General features: G+C 31.2%; 1 protein-coding gene across 1 annotated transcript; it reads right to left on the bottom strand.

Moving 5' to 3' along the window:
* Positions 1 to 1,402: 1,402 nt before the first annotated feature.
* LOC107903347 (flavonoid 3'-monooxygenase CYP75B137) lies at positions 1,403 to 3,230 on the bottom strand. The gene is made up of 2 exons (XM_016829363.2): positions 2,212 to 3,230; positions 1,403 to 2,132 (listed from the first exon to the last, which is right to left on the bottom strand). Exons 1-2 carry the CDS (start codon positions 3,157 to 3,159, stop codon positions 1,857 to 1,859), a joined length of 1,224 nt encoding a protein of 407 aa, XP_016684852.2. The 5' UTR covers positions 3,160 to 3,230; the 3' UTR covers positions 1,403 to 1,856.
* Positions 3,231 to 14,007: the final 10,777 nt, after the last annotated feature.

The following is a 14,007-nucleotide window of genomic DNA, read 5'->3' as shown; positions in this document are numbered from 1 at the left end:
AAGTGGGAATGGCTATGCAAATACAGTCATAATTTTTCTCATTTTCTTCGTCTCCTTCTCTATGTGAATTTTTCTTTAGATCTTCTTTCTTTAACAAAGGTATCAGAGCCTCGTGATCTTCATGGCCACGTGCTTATAAAAGGACATTAGCCAACTGCAGTAGGAGTTTTCCTAGCTGGATAACAAACTTGATGCTCGATTTAAGGAGATGTAAACACTGGCAGAGTTAGAAAATTTTTTTGAGGGTCCGAAATTAAATTATATATTTTTACGATAGTAAAAATACAATTTCATCATTTTAATAACATATATCCTTTTTTTAAAGGGTTAAATTAATTTTTTATCATTTTGGGAGGCCAAAATACAAATTTATCATTACTAAATTAATATTTTATAAATTATAAAGGGTCTAAATTAAAAAGTTACCAATTTAAGGGGGGTTGGGTGACCATGGATGAGAAGTAGTGATTATAAGTATCTTTTGTAATGAAGAGAAAGAGAGCATCTCCAAGCAAATATCAATGAGCAAATCTTTATTAATTTCGATAATTTAAATTTTATTATTTTTAAAATTTTATGGAGAAAATATATTATTATATAAGTAATTTCATGTCAGTTTATTATTTTTATATGATACTTGAAAAAAATATTATTTTAATAAATAAATTTTACAATTATTGCATTAATTAAAATTAAAATTTTGAAATTTTAAAAATTATAAACACTAAAAATGATATCATTGTTGTGGCTTATTTGTTGCTGTAGGACTAGATGGAAACTCACTAACTTGGTTCATGTGCACCTAGACTGAAGTTGTCTAAGGGCCCCTTTGGATGGACGTTTACCTCTAGTGCGGTGCGTTTAGTTTTTTTTTTGTCTCGTGCTACAGTATCTAATCTCACCGCCATCGATGTTTTTACGCTAACCGCAAGTAAACACATACGCTATCCAAAGGGGCCCTAAGCTTTGTTGCCCATGCTTTCTTCATTTCTTTTGAAATACCTTATCCTGCATGCTCCCAATGTATGGCTTAGTGCTAAAAATCAATTTCATTTTTAATTTTTTTGCCACATGTTAAAATGCGTCATTATGTTATTGGTTGTCAAAGTCACAATAGTGTATTTTAATGGTGTTAATTTGGTACCTAAAAAAAAGTATTAAGTTGACTTATGATTTTTAAATTCAAGTACCAGTTAAGTCCAAAAAAATTTAAGTACCAAATAAATATAAGTTATCAAATTCAAATAGCTCCGTATATATTAACGCTTATAAAAATAATTATTCTATACATTATATATAAATTTATTACCGATAGTAAACTATATAAGCATTAGTATATATTTCATTCAAAACATATCGATATAAATTTTTAGGATTTAAACCTAAGATGCATTACAATCTCTATGTAAAGTCTTTTATTTTATTACGTAGTTACTTTTTTCTTACGTAGTAACAATTATTTAACATACATATCATATTGTTTATTGTACGCAAAAACTGAGCATATTCATTGGTATTGCTCCAAATTAGGAAGTCGTGCAACGGGTGTAGCAACAAGTGATTCCTTTTTCTTCAAAAAAACCCCAAATTTATCTTCTAAACTAGGCTTAGTCCCCTTTGACAATCCCCATTCAAAAGAGTGCACCAAAGAGCCCAAGAGCAGTGCCATCATCTTCTCTGCCAGAGAAACCCCAACACACATCCTTCTCCCTGAACCAAATGGAAAAAACCCGAAATTGTTGCCTCGATAGTTAATGTCGGTTTCCAAGAATCTCTCGGGCTGAAACCGAAGAGGATCGTCCCAGAACTCAGGGTCCCTTTGAATGACCCATGCATTAACGAAAACCGTGCAACCTTTAGGGACAGTAAATTAATCCACCGATAACAGTGGTCTCACTGGGCACATGAGGAATTAGCAATGGAGCAACCGGGTGAAGACGAAGTGTCTCCTTTATGACAGCATCCAAGTAGACAAGTTGAGGTATATGAGAATCTTCCAAAGTGTTCTGGTTTCCGATCACCGTATCTAATTCCTTTACGACTTTCATCATTTTATCTCGATGGCGTAACAGTTCGGTCATTGCCCACTCTACGGTAGTGGGTATTGTATCCGTACCGGCGACCATCAAATCCTACAAGATATAGAGATCAATATTGTAAAATGGAAAATATCAACACTTATGTGGATGTTATTATGTTAAAGTTATTTACCAGAAGCAAAGCTTTCACTTCGTTGATGGATAAAGAGTTTTTATCATCTCCTCGCCAGTGCAGCTCCAACAATTGCTGCATAAAATCCTTGCTAATTTTGTCCTTTTCTTTTCCATCATCTCTAATGTTTCTTCGGTTCTTTATCATTGATTCAAAAACCCCATAAAACCACGACAATTGCTCCTTCGCTTTGGATTCAATTCCTTGTAAATCAAATGGGGCCAGAATTGGGAAAAAATCGGAAACATTCGGTGTTGCAAATGTCATTATAATTTCATCCAATCGTTTCCTGAACTCAATCAAATCTTGCGATGGATCATCACCCCATAGCGTGCTCATCATCACTCGTAGAGCGGTTGCTGATAGTTGTTTATATATGTTAACTGAGGAACCAACTTTTCCGTGAATCTCCTTTACCATTCGTCGAACCTCTCGTTGACGAAGCACGTAGCAAGCATCCAAGCTTTGTTTGCTCATGATTTCGCAAATAACAAGCTTACACAGCTGGTTGCATCTAGGACCGTTGGGTCTCCATAAGATGTTGAGTCCACCAAATGTACCGGCCATACCGGCTGCTGGAACGTCACGGTTAGCGAAGATGGCATCCTGAACTTTGAGGACCTCGTTGGCAAGTGAAGGCGAGTTTATGACTATTGTCAACACGCTCCCCATTCGAAGTTTGAAGATGGGACCATAGATCCGAGACAGGTCTGAAAAGTAACGGTGCAGTTCGGGTTTAATGAAGGGAAGGTTTCCTATTATAGGCAAGCCTAAAGGACCAGGTGGTAGAGGTGGGCTTATTTTGGTGAATTTCATACCCCACCGCCACAATGCACAGCAGAAAATTACTAGTGCCCCCGCCATAAGAGGAGCGAATTCAGGGGCATGGCAGGCCCATGACCAGCCTTCGCAAGCAAGAACTGCGTGCTTGTTGTATAAGTTGGTCATATTTGTTTTCAATGATCGAATGCAGAAGAAATGGAGTTATATAGATAGAGCAACTGAATGTATGGCTAGGAATGAAGTATACATTTTAACTTGACATTTTTTAGTTTCTAACCTCATACCAAATCCCATTGGACTGAATTTTATAATTTCTAAATTCATATAGTAAAACTATCTGATATATTAGGAAAAATTAAACATTGAGTATAGTTATTTTATTTAATAATAGTAACTCCTTTTTTTTTTGAAAATTTATTATTTTATAATTTTAATCAAACTTTATTACTAAAAAATACCAAAAATATTTTATATTTATCAAAGTTGACTAATTTTTAAAATAATTAGGAAAATAACCAAATTTAAGGAGTTAGAAGCGTTTTCAGGTGAAATGGAAAAAAAAAAACTTTAAACTAGAAAGGAGCACTCTTATAGCACCAAATGGAAAAAAAAATTTATTGGATTAAAGAATCATAATCAGAAATAAAAAGAACCCATAGATGAAGGGGGTCTAGGTCTAGTATAGATGCAAAAAACAAGAAAATTTAAAATCAGTTCTCTCAAACCAATAAAAGATGTAGAAGATTATAATAAATCAGACAAAAAAATAAACGCCAAGAAAAAGCAGTACAAGAGCAACATGGAAGTAGAGCTTGATATCTTCTTTAAAAAGGTATTTGTGTTTTCAATTGAGCTTGTTTATGTTAATATTTTTTTGTTAATAATTATTTATTTGTAACAATAATTAGTACGTTAAAAATTTTTGATGTTATTTTTATTTTTTAATGAGTGTGCATAAAATTAAATATTTTTTAAAAAATAAACAAGCAATCGACAACAACAAATTTACATCACCAACTAATAGCAAAGCAAAAAAAAAAATTTAAGGAGTCAAAATTAAATTATAATTTTTACGATAATAAAAATATAATTTTATCATTTTAATAGCTTATATCTTTATAATTTTTAAAGAATTAAATTAATTTTTTATTATTTTTAAGAAATAAAATATAAATTTATTTTTATTAATTTAAAATTTTAAAATGCGTAAATAAAAAAAATTTTATTTTTTATAGTCAAGGGTCTACAGCTTCCTAAATACACGCCCCTCCCTCGCCAACTACTCAACATTAAAAACACAGTCAAGATCCTAGTCAATTTAATTTAATGCATTCCAGTCAATTATTTTATTCAAAATATCCACATTCATAAAGTAACTCTATGTCCATTTGTCAGCACTTCTTTAATAATTTCGATAATTTTAATTTCTATTAATTTTATGGTCTTATATTTCTAAAATTTAAAATTTTAATTCATCAAGTTTTGATATTTTTAACATATGATATAGTAAACGTGTTATTTTATACGTAATATTATGTCAGCTTATTGTTTCTACATATTACTCACTTAAAATTCTGATAATGAATTAACCCATTTGCGTCAATATTAAAATTCTAAAATTTAAAAAGTATAAAGATATAAAATGATCCAATTAGAAAATATTAATTAAATTTATAATTATCCACGTAATATAGTACTTATAACTGAATTTAACCAAAACTTATAATAAAATAATTTTTAATTATGTTAAATAAAATTATTAGTATTTACTGATAAATCATTCATGATTTTTTAATTTTATCTTAATTATAAGATGTTATACAATTATTTATTGATGAGGAATAAAATTCATATACTAATAACACATCAAAATATTAATTTATAAATTATTAATACAAATTAAATTGAATAATTAAATCAATTCAATCTAAACAAATATAAAAGAAAAGTCATATAAATTAATACATGGGATAAAATGTCAAAATTTCAAGGGTTGAACCAAATCCTCGAAGCATTCAAATATTTTAAGCTAATTTGGTACTATCAAAATGAAATTTCATTTATGAAAAATGACAAGCCATTCTCACCAAAACTTTCAAGGGCTAATTTTTCTTTTGGTTACCTACATGATTGGGTGTGTATAAAAGACAAAATGTCATGAATAACATTATAAAAGTCTAATGTTCTTATCTCCAAGATTCTAACCGATAAAGAGGAGGATAATACGCTTCAATACACTTGAGTCCACGTCTTCCTACATTGACAACAATGCCCATACTAATCGAGTTAAGACTCAACCGATATGATAAGCTTTTAGTTATATTTGGTATTTTAACAAAAAGAAAAAAAAATGATTGAACTCAAAATATATAAATATCAAGGTATTAGTTTTGTGAGAAATTTCCTCAAATTCCAAAACGTTTAATTAAGATCGTTAAAGTGGTACATATTTATATATTGACCCTTATATGTAATTTCTCTAACCCGTCTTAGATGTTTAGCCTAAATTTGAAATATTATATTGGCCATTGAAATGGCCTAACAAAATTATCGGAGTTTAAAAACAGTTGTTTAAATCATTTACTTTAATTTAAGGGTATGTTTTAATAAAAATGATATCTAATCATAGTTTTAATAAAAATCATATTTCAACATCTTCTAATTAAATTAAATGTCATGCATGCTATATAAATCCTAAAACCTAAGTCTCATGCCACAGTTCAAAAATAAAACAATACAGTATTTGAATAACGGAAATTTCAGACAATAAATCTAAAATACTCTCATAAAAAAAATCAACTTGAGTCAAGACCTTCCAGATGTCGTGTCCACATCCTAACTTAATGGGTTATCTATAAAGATGAAAACTAAAGAGGGGGTGAACTTATAAAGCTCAGTGTGAGTCCTATCACAAGTAAATCAATGCAAACAGTAGTTGACTCATACAACATAGCAATTCTTTGAACAATCACACTCAGATAGTGATTCAAAGCATCAATTCTTTAGATCAACACATCAATATCATAATATTTCACAATTCACAATTTATGAATGCTCATGCTCATAAATGGCGATGCAGTTTCAATTTATTAGAATAGATCCTATCCAACTCCACTACACACCACAAATAAGAATTCCCCAGAACTCCTCTACTTTTACACCATGTTGTAGATAAACCACAGACCATTACAGATGAACTGCTAACGATAAAAATATTGGTGGATGAACCATCCATCGTTGCAGATGAAAGCTGCTAGTACGTTGTGGATGAACCATTAAAATACATTATGGACGAACCATTAATCGTTGCAAATAAATTGTCGATTGAAATACGTTGTGGATGAATCACTAGTCATTACAGATAAACTACTGACTAGAATACATTGTGGATGAACCACTAGTCGTTCAAGTTAAACTACCGACTCTCCTTCCGTTCATATCGTCCCACCCCATACAATACAACATGACATGCTTATAACAGATCAAATACGGTAGCAATAACATACTTATAATTAACCAAAACTTATAATTATTTAATATTTAATTATGTTAAATAAAATTATTAATATTTTTTTATAAATCATTCACGATTTTTTAATTTTATTTTAATAATGCAATGATGAATTCAATTTAAAAAGTCCAAATGTTGGCATGAATAACACTACATCAATCTACTTTTCAGGAAAAACGTGTTACAAAAGCACACTATTCTATGCCCAAAAATCTGATCAACTTAATGCATACTAGTCAATTATTTTATTCAAAATATCTATTTCAAAAAATTACGGCATGTCTATTAATTAATAATTCTTTATTAATTTCAACACTATTAAAAAATGATAGCCTTATAGTTATATTTGGTAAGAGAAATGATTGAACCCAATATATATATATTTTTCTAAAAATAATTTAAAATATAAAAAATTCAAATTTCAGTATTATTTAAATTAAATTGGATGGATGGGATTAAGAATCTTTTGAGGTATTCGATCTAGTGAAAGGTAAAAATACTAGTTAATTTGTAAATTGGTATAGACTGATTGAACCTATCTAGTTGAATTGGCAATTGAATCGTTATTATAATGATATAATTTTTAATTTTTAATAATTTATTTGCTTTGAATCGATCGAATTGGGAACAAATTGGTCAGATCAATTCGAAATCGATTCAACTGTTCGTTCAAAATTTTTTTAACTCGGTTCAACCAATCCATTTTGATTTGCGAATTAATTAAATTTTAAATAATTTTTATATTATTTTTATTTTTCACCCAAGTAATGAACGTACATAAAATTAATATTTAAAGATTACCAACTAATAACATTAAAAACACAGTAGTAACCATATAACTTTAATATATATATATATAAACATGGAATGGCTTTATAAAAAATATTAATTTAATGCATTCCAGTCAATTATTTTATTCAAAATATCCAGATTCATAAAGTAATTGTGTGTCCATTTGCTCCCTAAACCATTCAACACTTCTTTATTAATTTCAATAATTTAAATTCTATTATTTTTTTAAGATGTTATGTAGCAAACATATTATCAGATATATGAGGTTAACTTTTGCTATTAATTTTTTATGCTTTTAAATTTTAAAATTTTAGTTCTTACTAAAAAATAACTATTAAATTCATTAAATTTCGATATTTCTAACATATGACACGATAAACGTGTTATTTTATGTGTAATATTATCTTAGCTTCTTTTTTTTTTACATATAACTCACTTAAAATCTTGATAATGGATTAACTCATTTGTGTTAAGACTAAATTTTTAAAATTTAAAAAGTATAAGGACATAAAATAATCTAATTGGAGAATATTGATTAAATCTACAATTATACACATAGTATAGTACTAGTAATTGAATTTAACCAAAACTTATAATTAATTAATATTTAATTATGTTAAATAAAAAAAATGGTAGAAAGGATCAACACAAAGCAATTACAATCTTAAAAGTACCATCGGCTTAGAGAAAAAGTACTACGCTCAATTATCAATATATTCCTTACTGAATTTGGAGGCTCCCAAAACAATTATACGTTACCCAATCCACTTGTAGCTGTTTTGGCCATATGACCAGCAACCTTATTTTGAGATCTCGAAATGTGACGAAATCTTATTTTCCAGTCCCGCTTGAACAAATAATGTATTAAGCGTAATTCTCCCAATTTGCTATTGGCTATTCCACCAGCTAAAATTAATTCTACCAAAAGCGCGTTGTTGCATTCCAGCTCATGCTTTATGTATCTGTTCTCCCATGCTATTTGAAGGCCTTGTAGCACAGCTCTTGCTTCAACCTTAAAAATGGTGTCCCTACCTATCCATAATGAAAAGCCACAGAGCCAATTTGCATTAGCATCTCTAAACACTTACCCAATAGAAACTCCTAATCTATATGAAGGCAATGCTCCATCTATGTTGAGCTTAATCAATCCCCTCTCCAGTAGCGACCAATGCATTGTAGTGACTATTGGATTGGAATGTATCAGACTGGAAAACATTAGATCATAGCTCCTTGCCTAAAGAAATCTTGTATCAACTATATTCTGTACACAGTTATGGCCTTTAGGAAAAAAAACATAACAAATACGACTTTTTCATAACAGCAAAAAGTAAAAAAAAAAAAAGAGTATGCCAATCAATATTCCCAACATCATTCTGCATATCCCACAGCAACCAATCCTTAAGATTCATCAAAAAGAAAGTCATTTGAGCATGTTATACTATTATTAGTATCAATTTAAAAATCATTTATGATTTATGATTTTTTAATTTATCTTAATGATGAGATGTTATATTATTTTTTTATTGATGATGAATAAGATTCATATATCAACAACGCATCAAATTTTGTTTCATAAATTATTAATATAAATGAAATACTAAATTGAATCTAACTCAATCTAAACAAATATGAAAGAAAACTCATATATTAATACATGGCGGGACAAATCTCAAAAGTCCATGGGTTGAACCAAATCCTCGTATCATTCAAATACTTTGAACTAATTTGTTACTATAAAAATGAAATTTCTTTTTGGTACTCACATGATTGGGTGTGCATAGACTATTCAACTTAAAAAGACAAAATGTTGGAAAAGTCTACTTTAAAGAAAAAAATACGTTAAAAAAGTCTACTTTAAAGAAAAAAAATACATTACAAAAGTCTAATATTCTCATCTCCAAGATTCTGATCAACTTAATGCATACTAGGTAATTATTTTATTCAAAATATCTATATCCAAAAAGTGATAGTATGTCTATTTGCACCTTAATTATTAATTAACAATTTTTTATTGATTTCAACACAAGTTTAATGTATTAAAAATATACACTTTTAACTGTCTATTTGCACCCTTAATCATTAATTAACAATTTTTTATTGATTTCAACACAAGTTTAATGTATTAAAAATATACACTTTTAACTTTTTTTTTAATAATCTTATTATAGTTTCTTATCATTTTTTTTGCACAATACCTAGAACTATCCATAGCTCTTCTCCAACCCATAAATAGGAGGATAATGTACTTCAGTGCACTCGAACCCACGTCTTCCTGCATTGACAACAATACCAATGCCAATCAAATTAAGACTCAACTGGCATGATAGGCTTTTAGTTATATTTGGAATTATAACAAAAAGAGAAAAATGATTGAACTCAAAATATAAAAATTGCCAAGGTATTAGTTTTGTAAGAAATTTCTTGACAATCTAAAACGTTTAATTAAGATTGTTGAAGTGGCACATATTTATATCTTGACTATCATATGCAACCTCCTAAACTCGGGATAAATGTTAAGCCCGAATTCAGAAGATCACATTGGACACCAAAATGTCCTGGTAGAACTATTGGAGTTTAAAATAGTTGTTTAAATCATTTACTTTTATTTCTGAATAAAAGTTAGCATGTTTCAAAAAGATTATGATTTAGTTTTAAAAAACGGTTGATCTTAATGATTGTTTTTCATATGTTGAATTCTAGTTTTTTATATAAATATATTCTTCAAACCTCATTTACTTAGTCATGTAGCGAAAATATGATATCTAATCATAGTTTCAATAAATATCTTATTTCAACATCTTCTAATTAAAATAAATGCCATGCATGCTATATAAATCCCAAAACCTAAGTCTCATTCTGCATTTCAAAAATAAAACAGTACAGTCTTTAAATAACGAAAATTTTAGATAATAAATAAAAAATAATCTCATAAAAAAATAATCAATCTGAGTCGAGACCTTCCGAATATCGTGTCCGAGTCTTAACCTGGTCGGTTATCTATAAAGATGAAAATTAAAAAGAGGGTGAGCTTATGAAGCTCAGTGTGAGTCGTATCACAAGTAAATAAATGCAAACAGTAGATAACTCATACAACATAGCAATTCTTAGAACAACCATTGTAACACCTCAAACTCGGCCTAGACGTTATGGCTGAATCTGGCGATGTCTCATGCAATGGAAGTCGAAAACGAGTTTGTCAAGTTAAAACCGTTCCAGTTAATTAGCCTTTATCTTAGTTCGAAGTAAAATGCATGTTCTTCATTATGTCTAAATCATATCTTTTTAGCGAAAGCTTTGGAAAGCACTTATTTTTAGGAAAACCGTTTGATCTTAGTGAAAATCGAGTTGCACCATGCCTAGCAGTAAATAAATCGTAAAATAGTTTAAGAATTTGAAAACTCAAAGCTAGACAGTCTGAAGTCCATAAGTTACATCAAACCCCCAAATAAGTAATAAAATCTAAAAATTCACGGAAAACAGTCTAAAATTTATGTGTGGTCACTGTCAAGTCCTCTGCCGCACCAATCCATCAAGTCTAGGGATTAGCTGTACAGATTAAACAAAAAGGGTGAGTTTTTGCAAACTTAGTGTGTAATCCCCACAAAAAACATGCATACAGAAACAGATCAGAATACTGACAAATACAGGCTGGCTTGAGCCCATTAGAGATTCAATTTGGGCATTAGCCCTATCAAATGCAGTTTCAGATATATATATATTAGGGCCTTGGCCAATCTCAGATACAGTATGCAATAGCAGGAAATCAGAATCCTACCCACAAGCCTCTACACACCATCTCCGTCCATCCCTATACACCATGTAAGGATTAAATCAACCCATCCATCTCTACACACCATGCTGTACCGGAATGCGGCACATAATCAGAAATTTGCAGTAGAGTTGCCAGTTATCAAGCTTAATAGCCTTTCAGACTGTTCCTCCAAATAACAATAACCCACCCTGATGCAATGCAACATACAAAAGATGTCATGCTATTGTGCAATTTAATAATATATATATTCAAATCAATACTCATTCTCAGTACAGAAAATAGACAGACAAATCACATAATTAGGGGTCTAAATAATGCTTACCGACCCTACAGTAGGTCCACAGTCGACTTGGGCGACTCGTGCAACCTTAGAGAACTTTTCAAAAAAATAGGCCCACACGCCCATATGGCCTGCCCGTTGGGCCCACACGCCAATGTGGCCCACATGGCCCAATTTGGCCTTGGCCGTGTGGAATATACGGCTTGGCCTAGAATCTCACACGCCAGTATGGTTTACCCATATGGGCCCACACAGCCCAAATCAGTCTAGCCCGTATGTCACACACGGCCTACCTAGCCGTCACACGGCCCGGTCTGGTACGCACGGCCTGGCCTCGTCAATCACACACTTGTGTTATGGCACACGGCCTACCACACGACCGTGTGGCTTCGATAGAATGGTTTTTGGCTTCCGTCAAAACTTCATTTTCTGCATTTCCAGGTACACACCCGATTCCAATTGATGTTAAAGTGACCCCCAAACTTTCTAAAACCTAGCAACACAGAATCCAATAATGATTCAGAAATTAATCTAACGAATTCGACAATAGAGCGCTAGCAGAAACTCAACTTACCACCGTCAGAGAAACTTCCGTTAACACAGCTAACACGAGAGATACGAAAATCACTGATCAAAATCTCCTCCTACGCTATTAATGGCAGAAGAAACACATTACTAATCAACCGTTATAGTTCTATGACGAAAAGGATGAGAAAAACTTACAGAACCCGTGAAAAAAATGTTGAACAACCGAAGACAGATTGAAAATAAAATCAAAAAGAAAAACAAGGAAAGTGAGATGGAAAATTCGGCAGAGAGGGAGAAGAGAGAATAGAATTTTTGCAAAAAAATGAACTCCAAATGAAATCCTGATAACCCCTATCCCACCTCCCCTTAATTCCCTCCACCAAACTCTCCACTACTCAGACGTCTAACACAACTCAAACTCTTTCTCTTAGAGAAAAGAGCCGAACAAAAATATTGTCTACGTAGGAATTTGAACACAAGACCCCAAACACACAAACACTCCAGTTAACCACTAAACCAGCAAGCCCATTCTGTTATAAGCATACCAACAATTAAATAAAAGCTTACTGACCAAAGATTGGGCTTTATTCATAAAAATACCAAAATTTGCCCAAGTTAAGGCTTGAACTTGAGACCTCCCACACACACCCAGAACACTTAACCACTGAAGCAGATACACACTTGTGTCACACATACACAAAAATAAAAATTAAAAAATTTAGGGCGTTACAACCAAACTCATATAGCGATTCAAAGTATCAATTCTTTAGATCAACATGTTAGTATCATAATATTTCAAAATTCATAGTTTATGAATGCACATGCTCATGAATGGCGGTGCAATTATAATTTATTAGAATAAATCCTACCCAACTCTACCACACACCACAATAGGAGTCCCCAAAGCTCTTTTACCTTTACAACATGTTGTGGATAAACCACTAATCGTTACAGATGAACTGCTAACGATAAAAATATTGGTGGACGAACCATCCATGCATGCGTACTGTAACAGCTCAAACCCGGCCTAGACGTTATGGCCAAATCTAGAAATGTAACATAAAACTGTTGAAAATCCAATTTTCGTAAATCTTGGAAAGTTTCGTAAAATTTTATTACTTAAAAAAATCCAATTTACTAGCAAACACATCTAAATTTATTATTTAGTTGAAAACAAAGTTTGCTTACATTTTCTAAAAACGAAAACTGTGAAAATTCTTAGATCATTATGTTCTGGAAAAACCAAATTTATTTCTTGAAATCAGTTGTTTTGCAGGAAACTGACATTTTTTATAAAACATTTTTAACAGTATCATGCAAAATTAGAAAATCAAATTCTAAACCCAAAACAGTCCAAATATTACAAAATAATTAAATCCAAATATAAATTAATTAAATGAAACAAATTTATTATAACCGAGCTCTCGTGACACCGACCCGCCTAAGTCTGAGGATTACCTGAAAATATCAGTCAAACAGAATATGAGTTTTTGAAACTTAGTGCGTAATAAATAACTTGAACAGTTAATTTATATCTGACCGATTTAGCATAATCAGAATCATATCAGAGAAATACATATATAAACATATATTCCTACCCTCATCAGCTACACACCATCTTCGACCATCCCAGCACACCGTATGCAATATAAAACACCAATCTAACCCTACACACCACTTAGTATCGATGTGAAACTTTTCAAAATATTTGCAGTAGAGCTGCCAATGTAATAGGCGAGTTATTGCCATTCACAAAAATACTTCCTCCACATAGCATAACCCATCCCAGACACAAATACAGATCAGAACAAAAATCAGACATGTTACAGTTATACATGCATAACATAACAGATACAAAGCATACATAGAATTCCTTGAGTTACTCATAGCCTATTACAAGGTTTACTTATCATATGGCGTCTCAAATATACGAACAAATACCAGAATTTATACTAACAGATGACCGAATTTCAATTTTACAGTTGATTTGATCACATATCAACCCACGAAAGGCCTACAATCGATCAAAACAATGTTTACGATCATAGGGAAAAATTTAAAATTTTGGGCCCACATAGCCCAAATAGCCCAGACCGTGTGAACCTGTCACACGGTCATGTGTCACACACG

Source organism: Gossypium hirsutum, chromosome A04 (genome assembly GCF_007990345.1).
Source record: "Gossypium hirsutum isolate 1008001.06 chromosome A04, Gossypium_hirsutum_v2.1, whole genome shotgun sequence".
Lineage (NCBI taxonomy): Eukaryota > Viridiplantae > Streptophyta > Magnoliopsida > Malvales > Malvaceae > Gossypium > Gossypium hirsutum.
The sequence above is the reverse complement of the archived record's forward strand: the minus strand, read 5'-3'. Positions and strand labels throughout refer to the sequence as shown.